The sequence below is a fragment of the Vanacampus margaritifer genome, chromosome 8, assembly GCF_051991255.1.
Source record: "Vanacampus margaritifer isolate UIUO_Vmar chromosome 8, RoL_Vmar_1.0, whole genome shotgun sequence".
NCBI classification, from domain to species: domain Eukaryota; kingdom Metazoa; phylum Chordata; class Actinopteri; order Syngnathiformes; family Syngnathidae; genus Vanacampus; species Vanacampus margaritifer.
Window position 1 is genome coordinate 8,681,031 of NC_135439.1, and position 18,434 is coordinate 8,699,464.

Genomic DNA, 18,434 nt, shown 5'->3' on the forward strand with positions numbered 1-18,434 from the left:
GGACCCTTCGCGTTGCATCCGTTTAGCATCTTCATAGTTTGTCAAGGAGGCCAAAATTCGGGAGGGGAGGTGTTGGCATGTTTACGGGAGGCTACGCCGGTAGCCCCCAGGGGGTTCCCGGCTCGCTCAAGTCCGGTCACTGTGCTGCTGAAAACCTGCAGATCCCCAAACCCTCAGCGCCGAGCGGCGGCGTTCGCAAGAGCAACAGCAGCAGCAGCGGAAGGATGCTGTCCATGACGTACAGCGAGAGCATCCGGAGCGGGATCAACCGCTACCACTCGGACCAGGGGCTCAACCAGCCCCCGAGCAGGCCCACCGACCAGGGCGAGCTGCAGCGGCTGCGGGAGCAGAGGATCGCAGCTCAAGTCAAGAACATGGAAGACTTTTTGAAGATGAACGGCCTGGCCCTGGAAGAGTGTGTGTCTTATCAGACAGGCATGAAGTACAGGTAAGAACGCAATCTTGAGGAGCCGCAAAGTATATGCTTGGAGGAGGTCAAATCGTTGAGGCCTGGCTACATGTCCATGTGTGAGGAGATGGTAGGATTTGTTCCTCTATTGGAGTCTTCTGGTCTGAGCTTATGGAGTGTAGTTTTTGCCGAAAAACCAGTACGTACGTCTGGAGAAATGATGCAGCACGTAGAAGAGTGGTGGCTTGTTGTGTAAATCTGTTGTATCAGGGGTAGAATGTCTCTGAAATAGGGCCCAACCGATTAATCGGCCGGCTGATTATGTATTTTTTTAGTTAACTCATTCACTCCCAGCCATTTTCACTGAAGCAACCCCCGTCTCAATCCAGTAAGACAGCTGAGAGTAATACTGGAGTTTGACTTGATTTCGCAAGGTCCACAGAATATTATTATTATTATTATTTTTGTATTACATTTTCTTGAAATCGACTTGGGTTGCCCGCCCAAGTATTTACATGGTGTGGGAAACACTGACGGTTATATATTATCCAGAGTTCATCTTGTACGACATATAATGTGGTCATGAGGCAGCTCCTGTTTAGTAAAAAGTGTTTCCTTCTGGTGCCTTTTGGATCTGGGGGAGTTTAGGCTCGTTTGTGACCTACAATACCATAAAGATTGTTTTGAGGTGTACTTAAGGTTGAAACTTTACCACGGCACAGAATACCATTTGTCTTGGAACACCACATTAATACATTTGCCTTCAATTTTATTCATTCTGTTTTGAAAGTACAACAAGGTTCGTGCTGAAATCACTCTGCCACCATTTCTCCTCTTAGATGTCAAGATGTTATCACAGTGCACTGCCACCCAAATTTGAACATGCCACACTGCCAGTTACATACTCAGCAGTTTGCTACTTTCATATATTACGGCAACAGTGAATGCTGGAACTTCCACTCTGGCTGTAACTTCCTGTTTGGAGAATTAGATCAGAACCTCAAAAAATGACACAAACCCCTCTCGCGCTGCGGTGCTGGACTGTATAGAAAATGCTGCCACCAATTTTATAAAACGACATTCTTGCATCACCAGAAAGAAGTTAAAGAAGAAGAAGACTTTTTGCATCCAGAAACAAACGCAAGAGCAAATGCTGTGCACTGGAGCAGGCTAAGCCGGCGTCTTACACTTACCTGCTTTTTTTACAGTCATTATGCATATTGCAAATCATGTCAGGCATGACTGCTACTGCCGCTGCTGCTGCACAGAAGCTGGTTTATCTTTCACGTTTGTTTTTTTTAAGACGGATATACTGTATCATTATGTTAGTGGGAATATAAATCATTTACTCTACTACTAGTCTACTCTCATTCACTTACTTTAATCATTTATTTATCAAGACAAGCTGTACACTCACTGGCCTGTAGACTTTTTTTTTTTTAATGATAAAAACCTGTGGCCCACCAACAAACCAATGGTCAGTTAAGCACCTCCCTGTCTGATTTTTGTTGTTGATGTGACTTTAAATTCCGCAGCATTTGACGTCTGCGGCCAGTCTGATTGGTGGATGTTAGTGTCAGTTTTCATTTTTTCATTTCACAAAATTCACTCTCTCAATTTCACGCAAACTAGTTATACTTTATTTGAGACTACCTTACCAATACCTCTTTGACTGCCAGACGTTTTCAGAAACGGGATGTCGCCAGTGCCAGCCGATTTAAGCATTTTGACTGATCTTTCAAGGTCCACAGAAAATTTTGTGTTTGGACTATGGAAACACACATACTACCAAATAAAAGATTGGACTCTCATCTTTCATCAGAAAAAAAAGTTTGTTTCTACCTTATTCCGTTTTTCAGTAATCAACAATAGAAAATGGTTAGTTTCACCTCTGTTTTGAAACAAACGTCTTTTAACGTCTTTGGCACTCCTCTATAGGATTTTACTAAACGTTATTTAACGTTTTTGGCAGTCAAAGAGGTACCAGTTAAGCTGTACCTTGTTGATAGAAACAAAAATGAAGCGCAGTTCTTCAAACCTGCCAACTACCAACAGCAATAAACATATTGATAATTTCTTTGTAAAAATGAAAAACTGTATTTGCTGTTTTTTTTGTATTTGCTGAATTGATGGAATATTGTATTGGATCTCATTGTGTAGACGTACCAATAAATGATGTAAGGATGAACATGGAGCTTATTTTTCTTAAAAAAAAATAATAATAATAATTTTAAAAATTTGTATTTTTATATTTTTATTTAAAAAAAAACAACAACAATTATTTATATATATATATATATATATATATTAATATATATATATTTTTTTTTTAATAAGATAGTGTCTGGCTGATCAGTATAATGAGAACAGTATCCTATAATTGCGTATCATTTGCATATACATGTTTAACCAAGCAGATACGAATAGTGACACAGTGTATTGCTACACGACAAACAACAACCACAATCCTAAACATTGTAACGTCTACAGCGCTGTTGTAAGAAGTCACATTCTTCATTATGGCTAACCAGACAGTTTGGCTTGCATGGGGCCAGACGGGAAGCAGTGTGTCTCCACTTTGAGCTACGTACAGTATATGGAGAGTGAAGTATGGATCTACATAGCTACTTCCACTAATGGACATGATAATGACCCCCATTTGGCTTCTCATGCGAGCATACGATAGCTGTGTTTTACCATAACCGCTTCTCCGTATTCAGTAAACTGTTTTGATGGACTCGTTATGAAACTGTTTTACTTACTGTTGTGTGACAGTGGTTTGACAGTTTACTGTACATACAGTATATGCAGATGCCTTAATTATATTTGACACCAGGGGGCAGAAGAGCATGGCCCATGCTTTTTTTATTTTATTTTTTATAAAGATGCAGGCAGGTGAACTATGATGCTGCTATGTATGCCTCACAGTTCTGAGTGTGAATAGTTGTGTTTGTGCCATGCAATTGGCTGGCAACCAGTCCAGTGGTACCCCGTTTCTCTTACCAAAAGTCAACTGGGATAGGTTCCAGCTTACCAGTGGACACTGTGGAAAATGGATGACTTAAAGGAATGGATCATTTAATGTCCACCTTTGGCAGTGTTCTGCCAGTAGCAGCTAGAGGACACTAGAGGGCGTTCATGTTCCAATTAAGCACGCTGGATTGACTTTGAACTGGGAAAATGTTCATAACGTCAAAATGTATAGCATCTATTACGAGCGCGGATGATCTGGAGTCTATCCCAGCTGAGTTTTGGCAAGAAATGTAGTTGTACACTCTGAATCAGTTGGCACAAACTTTGTGCCCTGCCTTCAAGGTTAAACAGCCATTCATATTCCCATGCAGACCAATGGAACATTTGGTCTACAATCCTTTAACGTGCATGTTTTTGGAATGAGGAAGCTAAATCACTTGGAGAAAACACAGATGTGCAACCGTGCTTATAGTTCATTACCATTTGACTGTCTAAACAACAACAAAAGAGTATAACTACATTGTTTTTAACTGCTACAACAATAAAGTAAATGCATTTGAAAATGAAGTGTTTTGGAATAAAACATGCCTAAATAAATTACCTGTATATTATATGTACTAATACTGACAAAAGGTCTTTAACATATTTTGCTATTTCCTTGTTTTAAAGCATCCAAAAGTGGGTAGCAACTTCAATATTTTGCCAACAAATCAATGACTGGAAATTTGTTATTCTCATTTCTTGGTTTGAGTCTAGAAGGTTTCCTGTTATTACTTATTCTTCTCTATTTCTGCAAACTCAACTCAAGTAATAGCTCACATACAGTATTTGCTGTTATTGAAAAAGTATCACGTTGGCCCCATCTTGTGGCATCTTGGTGCCAAGAAACTATGAAGAAGTAAGTTGAAGAGCTTCATAGACAAAACTAGTACTATGGCGCCATCCTGTGTCATCTATTGGAAATTAAAACCTTTTTAGGCAGAGAGTCAAATTCTCATGGATGTTCCCTATTCGCAACAGGGCTCGGTCCTTATCACTGGACTAGATACATCTCCAGTGACATATTCTAAACAGTTGCTTTTTTTTTTTTGTCACACTCAGCAGTGTCAGCCTGGGGAACTGTTATTGTTTACCTGCAGGCAATCCCTCTCGTGAGGACTAATTTTAGCCACAGCTGTATACAGTACAGCGCTGCTGCTCCATCTTCACCTGTTCATTTCTGTTTTTTTACCACACGCCCACCCGTGCCTTGCAGTCGTCCCATCTATGACACTGTGCCTCACAAGCGGGAGGTGAAGTTTGGGTGTTTGTGAGTCGGCTCGGGTTCCCCATTGAGCTTTTTCTGTCTGGATTAATCTGACAGTTTGTCAAAATCTTCAAGTCTGAAAGCCTTGTTGGCACAAGAAGTGGGAAGTGCTGCGGATTACTTTTTGCAACAGTTTTTCTTGTTTTTGTTCTTGTGTGACAATTCCAGTAGATGCCATGCACGTCCTTTTTGTTATGCTTAATCCTTTGATTTATAAAAAAAAGAAGAAAAAAAGCAGTTTAAATTTTAGGCATAATCTGGCATATTGTTAAAACAATGTGAAAAGTGCACAATTTTTATAATGTTTTTTTTTTTGGTAGAGAATTAAGTCAGAAATATATATTGTATAAAAAAATTGACATTAAAACTAGAGTTACATGTTCAGATCTCTGCTGAAATTTTTCTGTGTGGAGTTTAGATGTTCTCGCTGCCCCTGCTTCCTCCCACATTCCTTGCATGTTATGCTAATGAAGGCTCTTAATCGTCCATAGGTGCGAATGGTCGGTCGTTCGTACAATATGTGCTCTGCAATTGACGTTTTACTGTACTCGTCTCCAGATACAAACTGACAATAATGTCTATTAATGCACAAAATACATGTGATGATATACGGTTAAATTAAATAAATAACATGGAAGTGGGAATGCTTTTTTTCCACAATTTAAACTGATTTAATAAAGTATCTAACATTTTTTTTTGGTCAAAATACACACTAAAGACAAAGAATTACAGTACAACTACCATCCACAGGTTGAAATTTTCAGTTTTGGTTGAGTTGAATTAAGTCACTCAGAGGTATTTGAAGCATGTTATAATTTGTGTGTATACATACACTAACTAGGAATTTATCTTGGTGTTTTTTTTATTTATGTTTTTTTAGGGCTTTCCGGTTCACCCATTTGTGTGAATGCGCAATATGTTAAAATGGAGTGCCAAAAGGCATGAGTGAGTTTACGTAATTTCATTACATAAGTACAGAGGGCTTCCCTGTCCTCCTTTTTTTTTTTTTTTTTTTTTTGCCTGTCTCAGCGCTCTTGCTCCATTAGATGTGTCATCGGGTACAGCAGCAAAGACGAAGTCCTCCTGAGCTCTGCTGCACGCATCTGTAGGGAGATCTCACGTGCTCTGCGGAGAGAAATTGGAAGCGAGGCGATGGCTGCTCACAGATGTGACCAGCGTGTCTCCTTTGCATCATATTAGGAGTTGCCAGATTTACTCAAACAGAGATTATTTGTTTTTTTTATCACGGCTCTGACGCTTTTTAACGAGCAGATTAGCAATTAGCTACGTTTAACATTTTGGGTTAGCCACATACTGTAAACACATATGATGTTGTGGCTGACTGCACACAAGGTTTTTTTTTGTTGTTGTTTTTTTAATGCTGTTTAGATTTAAATTCATTAAAGAGTTTTCATAAAACGGTGCCAATCCTGTATTTTCCGGGGTTGGAAAAGGACAAATGCTATATTTTTAATGTGTATTTAAGGTTCAAGCATTTTTTAACCCTGGAGAACCCACGGGGTCAAATTTAGCCCCTATAAATCCTGCTACTCAAATAACAAAGACCTTTTTTCAGCAGTGATTTTGTCCCTGTGTTCTTGTTTCCATTGGCCAAAGTGTGTTTGTACATTCAAAATCCAGTTCTAAACTGCAACAAATAAAACAAAAAAATTATATTGTGTATTTGATTGATTATTTTCTTAAATTCTAAATCGTTTACTGACAGTTTTTGTTATTCTGATTTTTCAAAATGATACCCCTAAATCCCAAAAGGGTCAAATTTTGCCCTAATCCTAAATTAGGGAATAAAGGGTTAAAATTGAAAAAACATATTTTGGTGTTCAGTGAATTTATAGCAGTCATTTAATGTATAATTCATAATTTTCCAAAGAAGAAAAGGGTTCTTGGGTTCTCCAGGGTTAAAAGACTGAAAGTGAAGGATAAAATAACAGCAGGTTTTGGGAAGGGGTGATGTACAAAAATGATGTTTATATATTTTCTTTGCTTTTGCTGAAATGATTGTCCTGGCGGATATTAGGAATGCTTAGCCGGCACTTCAGGATACATTAGAACATCTGTCAATCATCGCTGTCACTCTGTCAGACTTCACGTCACTTTCCTTTAACTCCCTTAAACCCATTCCCCATGTCACCTACACATACACACGCGCACACTGCCACCGTCCCATCCCCCACCTCCGAGATTCCATCTTGCCGGGTTTCCTCAAATCCTGACTAATGCCCTTCAATTATACTGTGAGAAAGTCTAAGTTAAAGCTTCAGTTGGACAGCTGGCAGACGCTCACACATGATAGGGCATTAATCCAGAGTATGTGCTGCACTAGTAATCACCTTCTGCCACACTTGATGTCCTGGCCCATTACCCCTGCCGAGGCTTTCTTAGGAATGATACAGAGATACAGGGTAGGCTCAGAGAGTATTAACTGAAGCAGGTGAAATGCACCATATGCATGAAAAAGGAAAATGTTATCACATTCACTGCCAAAGACGGCTATAGACATCAAAGATCAATTTTTACCAGGCTGGCAGTGAATGAGTTAAGTGTGCACTTTGGCCAAAAAAGATTCTCAGAACTGCTGTGACTGACTCTGTAATGCAGTTTTCCCGGTACGATTGTATATTGAAACAATGATGATCGAGAGATAGAATATTCCACTCTCGTCAACGTTTGATAGGTTTACGACCTAGATGACGTCCCACTTGCGGCCCTGCGGCCATATTTGGGCGTACTTTCGGTGCAGGTTCTACCCATATTTGGGCTTCCTATGACATCACTTCCAGGTTGCCGTTGCCTTTGGGCCCCTTGCCATAGAATGAACTTCCATCCGACTTACCCTCCTCTATGTCCATATTTGGACTTCCTATGACAGCACCCTTCTGGTTCCCGCCATTTTTTATTTTTTTTTGTAAAAGTCTAGATATGTTTTGTGTAACTTGAGAATTTGAGGCCCCAAAGTGGCGGTAACCAGAATTGTAGTGTGAATGACAACTGGATAGATAAACAAAGATACATTGTTGTTGTAAATCATATTAGTCAGACCAATTAAGTGAAAGCAAGTTTTCATGCAAACGCGTGACATGAGCAACAAAATCAAAATTTTTATTCCTTTTTTGTGTGTGCCCATCTTCCATTATGACGCCGTGGGTGCTCTTTGCATCAGGGCCGCGCTCGCTTTTGTAAAACTGATTCAAAGAGCCAGTGCCTATTTTTAGAGATAATGCTGCTGTTGTGTTGAAGGATGACTACTCGTGACAGTCCTCCCTCTGTGGTCAGAGTGCCTTCTAAACGCCGTGTCAATTAAAGCGTCCGTTCTCTCTTCGCTTGGCGCTTCGTCGCTTGCAAGGAAAAGGGGGTTGGGGGGTTTTACGCCCGTCGGCGCTGTACCTCCTCTTGCGTCCCGTTCTCCAGTGGCCTCATTATGGTACGGCATCATTGATTTGTCCAAGAGTCGCCGTACGCAACTGAGGCTGCACACACGGTGGAAAAGAAGAAAATAAATAGCATTCATAGCCGTTTTGAGTTCTCCATACAATTGTGCTTTTCTCATATTGACAACAAGGGGTTTGTCAAACATTGCATGAACTTACCAGTAGCTTAAGCAATGCTTACTTTCTATACTACAGGAAATTTGACTCGACAAGGTTTTTTTGGGGGGTCTGGGGGGGGCTAACAGATCTTAATGGATGTCCATTCATTTCAGTGTGGATTTGAGATGCAAGCGTTAAGAGTTACCAGTGTGGTCACGGAAGAAATTAAACGTGTAGCCTATATCGAGACACCTCTGTATCTAATCTTGGTTAGATTTTCATTTTTTGCAGTGTATCATTGTCTTGAAGTTTTTTGTTTTTTTCACAATACAGCGTGGCTATAGTTGCGATCAAAGGAAGGTGTGTGTGCGCGCGCGTGTGTACATACATACACAGCCCTTTCCCTTCTCTTCCTCCTCCGCACTGTGAATAAAACGGGGCCCTATCGGTGCTCTGCATTCGCTCACATGATTGTCTGAGAGGGATTTTAAACAGCTCAGTAGATTTTCGGATAACCACCAAACAGGCACTTAGAGTAATTCAAAACAAAGTGCATGTGGGAGCAAACTGTTTTATTGAATCCAAACGAAGATTTGTTTAGTATCATTTTCTAATCCTCAAAATTACAAATGCACCTTGATAGCATTTGCTGTTTTTGTTCAGTTGTTGCTCGCGTGCACGTTTATGAAATGAGTTGTGCAATGTCCTTGTGGGAATTCTGAGTCACCTGAAGCACGTGTGGCTAATTAGCAACTTAACACATGCACTCTAAATGCTTATGTAAAGATCAAAATAGCATGTTCTGAATATGGTCGTGTCTAACCATGAATTAATTCCATGTTTCCTGCAACACTCCAAAGCATCTTATTACTCTGTGTGAAATAACTTCCCAATCGTGGCGTTATGAAAATATATTTCATTTAAATGTGCGGAATGCTGTCTGGATTATAGAAGCGGAAATATTAGTTTTATATGGCAAGTAGTTTTGATAAGATTTTATTGTTATGGGGCGGCATGGCTCAGTGATAGAGTGGTTGTCTCCCATCCGTGAAGGTTGTGGGTTTGATCTTCACCTATGGTGACCATGTTGAAGTGTCCTTGAGCAAGACACTGAACCCTGATTTGCTTCCAGTGGACCTGGCAGTGAATGTGATGCTTCAATTGTAAAGCGCTTTGGGCACCATATGGTGTAGTGGTTAGCACGTCCGCCTCCCAGTGCAGAGGACGTGAGATCGAGTCCGGGCTTCGGCCTTCCTGGGTGGAGTTTGCATGTTCTCCCCGTGCTTGCGTGGGTTTTCACCGGGTACTCCGGTTTCCTCCCACATTCCAAAGACATGCATGGCAGGTTAATTGAACACTCCAAATTGTCCATAGGTGTGATTGTGAGAATGGTTGTTCGTCTCTGTGTGTGCCCTGCGATTGGCTGGCAACCAGTTCAGGGTGTACCCCGCCTACTGCCCGAAGCCAGCTGGAATAGGCTCCAGCACCCCCGCGACCCTTGTGAGGAAAAGCGGTCAAGAAAATGGATGGATGGATGGATGGTGTAGTGAAGAGCGATGCATGAAAAGCGTTCCATTTATCATGTTTTATCTTGTCACTGGTGTTGTAGTCGTTCACTCGCCTGACGACAGTTGCAGGTATCATGCGTACAGTTCCCAGATCCTAAAATACTTTTTTTTTTCCTGATAAAAGAAGAGACTCTAATCTTTCTTTTGGTAGGTTCCATGTTTTATAGCAATAGAACACAATGTTCTCTGGGCCTAGCAAAGTCAGTAAAAATCAAATTAAAACAGCCGGACGCGAAGGGAGTTGCGTTAGCGAAAATGGCTAGGAGTGAATGAGCTAATTAGAATTCGGAATTTGGCACCTGCAATGTAAATCCTTCCTTTTTTCTTCTTTTTTTTTTTCTAAACTAACAAAAAATATATAAATCCTTCCTAATACAGACATACTGTTTTAGATTACAATGTATGCCACTACTGTAGCCTTTTGCTCTTGTCCATGGCCTTTAACCCCTCCACAACTATCATTAAATCCCCTTCATGCGACGCCTCCCAGGGCCTGGAGCTGAGCGGAATGAAAACTGGCATCACATTTACCGTTGTGGCGACTGTGCACCGAGCTCTGATGCTTAACAGTCTTGAGAGCGAATGCTTTTTGTCGCTGCATAATGCGATGTTCCCTGTTGATAAAGTCCCTCATCAGTATGATGTATGGCAGCCTTCTTATTACTTGAAGGTAAGCGTAACGGAACTCGCATCTCTGGAGTGCGGCTTCTCTTCCCTCTGCATACCGTGTTGATTCCAAATCCGATCTCAATCGAATTAAAGCCGTCGTACCCGGGTGCTATTTAAGGCCAGTTGACACAAAAAAGGTCATAGCTCCAAGAATAGAGCTGTCAGTTAGCAACAGTCTGTCCGCCACATTCCATTGAAGGCGGCGGCCTTATGAGTGCTTCAGTCGCCACATCTGCTCCTGATGGCATCTCGCTTAATTATCTGCTTGCCACACTAGCTGCTCCACTCAGATAAGCTTTGAGTATTACATTACTGGGAGCGCGCAGCCCATCCACTCGTCACGTCAATCTGCAGCTTCTGTTGCATCGAGCCCAATTACGGCGTTTGCTTTCGAAATCCAGCCGTTGTCATATTCTAACAATTTTTTTTCTTTTTTTCTTTTCTTCTGGAGAACATACCCACATACAAAAAAAAAATAAAAATACAAAAAAAAAAAAAAATTATATATATATATATATATATATATATATATATATATATATATATTTTTTTTTTTTAAAAAAAGAAAAAAAAAAAGGAGAGCAATGATGATGAGATGTCAAATCGGTAAAATTACCGAATGAACAATACTGAGCTCTCCAGAAAAAATATTCTAACAATTTAAGGGGGGCAACAAAACAAAGGCCTAGCGGGTTAAAATTAAGCAATTTTTTGGGATGCTCTGTTTTTGAGTATTGTAGATAAGAAGTACAAAATGATTACAATTTTGTGACCATCCTCTGCTTTTAAAAAGTGTTGCTTTTCATTAACTTGTTTCTTCACTGGTTTGTTATCATGGATTCTCTAAGTAAGGGTTATATTTACATTTCGATCAGTTTATGCAAAGCTGCGTTCTTTGTTTTTCTTTGCGTTCTGCTTTGACTTTTGAACCATATTCAAGCCAAATAGATTTCTGAGAAGGCAGTTTCTTTCCAAATCCATATGATTCATTCAGTAAATGAAAGCCGCAATGTATGAGTTTATATGCTTGTATTTCTGAGCACCAATTTGATATTATCTCATCACGCAGCGACCTTGGTCAAGCGACTCATTTCTGTCTGTCACCCTCCTGCTTTTGGCGTATATTGTTACAGATAAAGTTACGTAATGAATATTTTATGGGCAGTTGAACAGTCCCTCGTGACGGACCTGATTGGGCTGACTAGGGTGAGCCTTTTCTTTGGACTGGTTTGTGTTGGGGCTCACTGCAGGGCAACACTCAAAACACAAAAAGTGTACATTAAAATAATGCAGCGCCTTTTCTTCGAGGCGCCTTTTGTCAACACAACAGATTTCAATGCCTTGCCTTCTCACGCTGCCTTTGACTCTACCTCCTCGTAGTGCTCTTCATATCCCTCCCACCACATTCCCTCCTCCCTCCTCTCTCTCTCTCTTCCCTCTCCCATGTCTTGCCTATGTGCACCCTGCCGCTCCACAGTCAGCACGAAGCGGGCAGATGCAAGTTGAATCGAGGCGACGGTAAGAGAGGTGACAATGAGGCCGAGCGGGAGAATGAATTTCCAGCAGCCGGCCCGACTGTCAAGGTGGACTCTGCTGATGTGAGGATCTTCCGTATTTGTCTCCCGGTTTGGATCTTTACATTGCTGTCCTTTTTCAAGAGCAGGCAGCAGGGACGCGCAAAACTCCAGCTTGGAGCTCAACCTTGAAACTGCCAGACTCTAAATCTGCCTCTCATGAACATCTGATTAAATGCCAGAAGGCGACGTACGGAGGATTCGAGGAAGACCCTGAACCAAAAAAAAATCATCATGTCTTTACTTTATTCATACTTTGTGTAGTTTTTTTTATCCGCGCTCCCATCCTTGTGCCTGAGGAATATCGTGAGCTTGTCAGTCCATTTATCAAGGGGGAAGTGATTTCTAACACAAGCAAGGCGTGTGACACTTGCCCCAGGGACGAGGCCACCTTTTACAACTAAACACCCTCACGGACCAAAGGAGAACCTCGCACTCTTTATCTCAGTCATCCACATAATTTTTTTTAAAAAACTTCTTTTGATTATCGGGTAGCGCCGAATCCAGGATGCAGGTCTCATTGGTGTGCACCGACCACCGCGGCGGGGTGAGCCGCACCACGGAGGACCGGCTCAACCGGCAGAACGCCAACAGCCCCGGCACGGGGACGCGAAGCAAATTCCGAGCCGTGGCCATGGTGGCTCGAAGTCTTGGTCAGCTCTCGGTTCAGAGTGTGCCCTCTTCCAGCGAACAAAGCATGAGGACCGGCATGAAGTATAGGTAGGGCATGTTTGCTCAGACATTGCTTTGCTTGGGAGTTCAGAACTTGTCTTTTTCCATCTTGTCCGTCAAAACTGCAGTTGATGACAGTCAGGGTCACCAAAAGGGCTGCCAAATGAATATTCAGGAAATGGTTCCTCGTGATCATGACCAATATAATGTAGACAGAAGCCAATTATTAGTACTAATGTTTAGATTTGTAGACACGGTTGGAGGTAAATTTTCCCCATTCCATTTTTTTCTCTCACATGATTGTGGGGCAACTTGATGGATGCTATCGTAAGTTTGAACTCGAATGAAAGATTTTGCTGAATATGTTTGTGTATGCAACTCTTAAACAAGAGAAATGGCTTTTGTTCTATTCACTCTAGCTTTTAAAGCAGTCCTGACAAAATGCTTTAATCTGTCAGTAAATGTTTTTTTAAAACTCTATCCACACCGTCCTAACGTATAGCAGACATTTTGTGTTATGGACGGCGCGCCGCATAAACATGTTACAAGAAGGCATTGTCATTACTACTGTACTTGTTTTTGATCTCTTTATGCCCTAAAAGTGTTTTACATACAAATATTTATTGTAAATCTTTACTACTATGTTAGTGTAGACCATAACACATTCCTACTTGACGTATAAATTCTGGTTACCGGTATAGCAGTGGTGTCCAAACTCCAATCCAATGCTCCAACGCACCTGTTTCCAATTAACAAGATTATCAGCTTGCTGATGAGCTTCAGGTGTGTTGGAGAAGGGAAACATCCAAAACCTGCAGGAGTTTGGACACCACTACGGTATAGGAAGGGAAACAAACAACAAAAACAGATATCATATTAGTTGATCCTCAAGCACATTTTATCCAATCAAAAGCTTGGAAAATCAGCATCAGCTGACACCTCCATTTCTTTATGCACATTCTAATTGATAGCTGCTCTAGATCGCACATTTCAACAGTTGATGGGTTTCAACGCACCAATGTTGAGGACAGTGTTTGCAAAAGGCTTCACTTAGACAGTTTTCTAAAGGCTCAATTTTTAATGGACAAAAAAACAATGTTTGCATGTGGACAATTTTTATTTTATTTTATTTTTTTATGTGGAGATGGCCTAGTTGGCTAAACCCTTATAACATTAGGGTACACTGAGACTTGCGGTACTTTAATTGGTTCCTCAAAGGAAAATGTGTTTTGTGGGCAAAGGCATTTGGAAGTAGTGTCTTCAATCATCAATCTATTCCACTCGATAGCAGATTGCAATAATTAATTTACATATTCACCTGTTTGATATTTATACCACATAAGCCATGGCTTCCGGCGAGTATATCAGCGTCAGGTTCTCTCTCTCTCAACGGGCCCTGATTTCACACTGGTGAAAATTAGATTATCATACTTCAGTACATACTTTCCATGACGTCTTGATCTTTTTAATTTAATTCTTTAGCTCAAGTTTAGAAAAACTGGACCGGAGTATACTGCACAAGTGGACCTTATGTTGTTACTCTATATACTCTTTTGTTAATGGTCTTCTTGAGTTATTTCATAGATACAGTATGCCGTGCATTTTAATTGGAACAAAATATTTAATTGGCTGTTGTCTAGAGGATGTACATTAGTCATCCTCACTAGCCCTGTTGAAGACACATCACACTCCTTTGCATCTGATGCGCTCGGGGCAACGATGCCATGTTGGCACAATCTAATTATTCAAGCTAATGATATTGAATGAGTAGAACCGCGTCGGCCCTGGAGGGTGTTGTCTGCTGTTTGTGCTCTTTTGCTTCCGCGCTTTTGTCCAAAGTACACAAACGCGCTCCATGTTTGGGCGCCGGGCTCGGAGTGAATGCATCGCATCTTGTGTAGGCAGCTCAAGGTTGCATGCACGCTGGGGGTGCAGCGCGGCGCTCATAAGAATGAAAGAGCAAGGATGGGAGCGACTGAAAGGCGAGCGTAGGCACGATGCTTTGGAGTCATCTGTGGTCTTTATTAGTCAATTTATGTCTCAGGAGTTGCCGTTGACTCGGCTGTGCGTTCTTGGTTTGTCCTCGAGCATAGAAAACAGTAGTGAAACCCTGTATATTTGCCGTTCTGCATTTGGGTATTACATTTTTATTTTTTATTTTTGGGGGGGGTAGCCTGTCCTCCATTATTCGCTGAAAAAAAAATCACCTATTATTATAAAATATTGCTTTGGTGCCAAGGAACTACAGTGCCCAAGATTTGTAGGATTCCGTTTTTGCCGACTTGTTTCATCAAGTTTGTGTTTTTTGCACACCTGCTTAATTTTCAAACAAAAAACACATGACTCGGCCGTTCATTTTCTGGATTTGATGCGCCATGCCATGTGCTTGCGGCACAGTCTGCCTTTGTTTCTCACTGAATGAGCATCGTCCTGCACACAAAGAATTCTGCAAGTTGTGGAAAAAGGATTCAACTGATGGCTCTTTTGTCAACAAGCCTCCCGGTATGCTCAGACCTTTAAAATAAAAGCACACCGTTACAATAAAACATTTACACAAAACGTTTTGGGCCCCATGGTTGCTTATTTATTTATAGTCACATTCATTAAACAAGCACAAGATTTTTGAGTGTGACAAGTAACTAAACCACCAAGGAAAGTGTGGCGAAAATGTGTTATCATACTAGAATGCTTTTGTTTTGAAGGACTGACTTTTGAAAAACTATTGTCACAACTTGTTGCCAAGCACAGGTTGCTGAATTCGCTTGCATTGTGGAATACACCTTATCTTCTGTTGAACCTTTTTTGCATAATACGACAGATACAAGTGTCAGCTAAAATACAAAAAATGGCTCCTCCTACTCCCACCTTGATGTTTTCTTATTAAAGGTAAAAGTGGTGTTTTATCTTACTTAGGGTTCGGATTATATAAAACTGTATTTTTCATATTTTTGGTTGTCTGTATTGGATTAATCAGATTCACATGATTTCTTATGGGATATATTGTTTTTTGTCAAATTTGGCTTTAGTCAGACTTTCTGGAACGGATTAATCACGAAAACCACTGTACACTGGTACTTGTGGCATCTGTAAGAAGACCTTGCAGACCGTTTTGGGTGGGCGTCAGTTACTCAGATTTGTGCTGTTTGTGGCAGGGCTCAGTCCCATCCTTAAAAAACAGTGGTGGTTCACCACTCACTTTTTGCATGCTAATCCAAACTGTATATTATTTGTGTGAAATTCAGATGTGCCTCATTTGCATAAGGTCCTCTCCGTCGTTTCCCCAGCATGGCAGCCTTGAGCGGTCTTGATCGTGACTGTCAGGCTGCATTTACGGGCGCAGGCTAGCTCGGAAAAGGACCTCCCCTGCAGGGTTGAGGGGGAAAATATCAAAGTGAATGTCTTCTCAGGCTCCGAGGAGTCGTACTCCCCACAGACAGAAACATTCAGTAATGTGACACTGGTTCTTCTTGACGTACGGGCTAAAGACATGCGGATCTGCAGCCCGCGTTTCTTCTGCAGAACTAAATGAATGCCCCCAAGTCAGGGTTGAATTAATGATGCACACAAAATGGTTTATGATTATGTAAAGTGGTCCTGCTCGGGCAATGGGAGGATCTCTCTGAAATTGGGCAATCATTCTTGTGATGATTTGTCGCGACGCTCTTAACTTGTGTTTCAGTTTGACAGACTTTTCTGAAGACATGACACACTTGTGCAAGAGCGTCTCTCTAAATACAAGAGGTGGCAACGGCGCTGTACGTGGTTTACATTCATTATTTTGTCAGATTATTATTATTCACGTTGTTGCTCTTTGTTTTTCCATCATTGGACACCCTAAAAACTTGAGGTTTTCATACACTTGTTAACATAAAAGTGGAGACAAAAATATTAAATATAAATAAGGCTGCATCTTTTAGTCATTTCATAATTCATAAAATTGAGTAAAATTAAAAAGCTGTACTGTACTGTAAAAAACGAGTGTGATATTGATTTGTGTCGAGTTAATTTTTCTGCCACTAGATGGCATAATTGCATTTGTAAGACAGTGACAGCTCAGTGCAGTTTTCTTTTCATATTAACTCTTTGACTGCCAGACGTTTTCAGAAAAGGGATGCCGTGGGTGCCAGCCGATTTAAGCATTTTGACTGATCTTTCAAGGTCCACAGAAAATTATGTGTTTGGACTATGGAAACACACATACTACCAAATGAAAGATTGGACTCTCATCTTTCATCAGAAAAAAAGTTTGTTTCTACCTTATTCCGTTTTTCAGTAATCGACAATAGAAAATGGTTAGTTTCACCTTTTGAAACAAACGTCTTTTAACGTCTTTGGCACTCCTCCATAGGATTTTACTAAACGTTATTTAACGTTTTTGGCAGTCAAAGAGTTAAGAGCCATCTAATCTTTAACATGAAGTAACTTGTGAAATTTTGCACATTTTTAAATTGTAAAATACAACTTGACACCAGTCTCCACAAATATATGCATTATTATTAAATGTATTACTGCTCAATTTTGACATTTCTGCTGCATTGCGACTAGAATTCCCCCATTACAGGCTTTCTGAGTAAGGGGTGGTCATTAATCGCACATTAGTGGTGTTAAAGGAACTTTAAATTAACTCAGTCAGCACACTACTTTTGACACCCCTACTATTTAATAGTTGAAAACACAAATGTTGTCCATTTAAACATAGACATCTAACTACATGCAATTCAGAGAACATTATTAAGGAAGCAGTAGTGTAGAGTAAAATAAAATATCCAAATGGCACAAATAAGGCCGCAATGAGTCTCTGACCCACTTGTTGAAAATCATTGCTCTAATGTGCTTGTCATCCAAAAGCCTATTTTTATACCCAGTGTTTATGACAATTATATTATTATTATGAGAGAAAATGTCTCCACTGGTTACTGTAAACACTTCACTGAAGACGTGTTGTGTTACGAGGCTCATTATCGTGTGCAGCACACACACACACACACACACACACACACACACCACAAATGCCCTGGTTCTGCCATTGTTGTTGTGAATGGGACATTTTGGAGTGTGTAACATGGCTTTACATTTTTAGGGCAGTAAATTTGGAAGGAAATGTAAAACCAGGTGCGGCTCGGTGGACTCTTGATTTGCACTTTTGCCTCACAATTTTTTTGCAAACGTACAGTATAAATTGTGTAAGGCCTAAACCAAATTGACAGTGAATCACAACTACTAAACTGGAAGTGTCACGTGCCGTATGCTAGCTTTTAGATTACAAACAAAAACATCTAGAAAGTCACCTCTTCATATACTTAACAGTGGGGGGAGATGAAGGTGCTATCTATCTCTATTATTAACTTCTGTTGCTGAGAATGACTACTTACACAAAGGCAGTGTGGTGGCGACGAAAAGCAGGTGGGTGTGAGATTTTAGCCATGGTGAGTGTGGGTGCATGCTGGGACATTTTCCTCGTCATCAAGGCTTTCCGCCTGCACTCCCACTGCTGAACACACAGGCCACGCTGATGTAAATACGCCGTGACTCTACAATCCACAGTGCTCATTTCAAGCCCCCACTTTTAGGATGCCATCTTAAAATGTGCACACCATCTGCTTGCTGTGGGCATGTGAGGTGTGACGTAGCCATGTGTAAACTACTTCTACATACGTTGTTTTTGTTCCTGTAAGAATATGATTATTGTAGAATATTTTGGTTTGGTTATATTTG

General features: G+C 40.8%; 1 protein-coding gene across 4 annotated transcripts in view; it reads left to right on the forward strand.

The window, feature by feature from the left end:
• The window catches only part of kcnab2a (potassium voltage-gated channel subfamily A regulatory beta subunit 2a), a 76,350-nt gene that overhangs the window by 35,739 nt on the left and 22,177 nt on the right, over positions 1-18,434 (forward strand). The window contains exon 1 of one of the 4 annotated variants that reach the window (XM_077573000.1): positions 11,941-12,767. The exons of the other annotated variants lie outside the window; for them this stretch is intronic. Coding sequence (XP_077429126.1) covers positions 12,556-12,767 — 212 coding nt within the window. The 5' untranslated portion in view covers positions 11,941-12,555. Of the gene's footprint in view, positions 1-11,940; positions 12,768-18,434 lie in introns of those variants that run through there. 4 annotated transcript variants of the gene reach the window in all.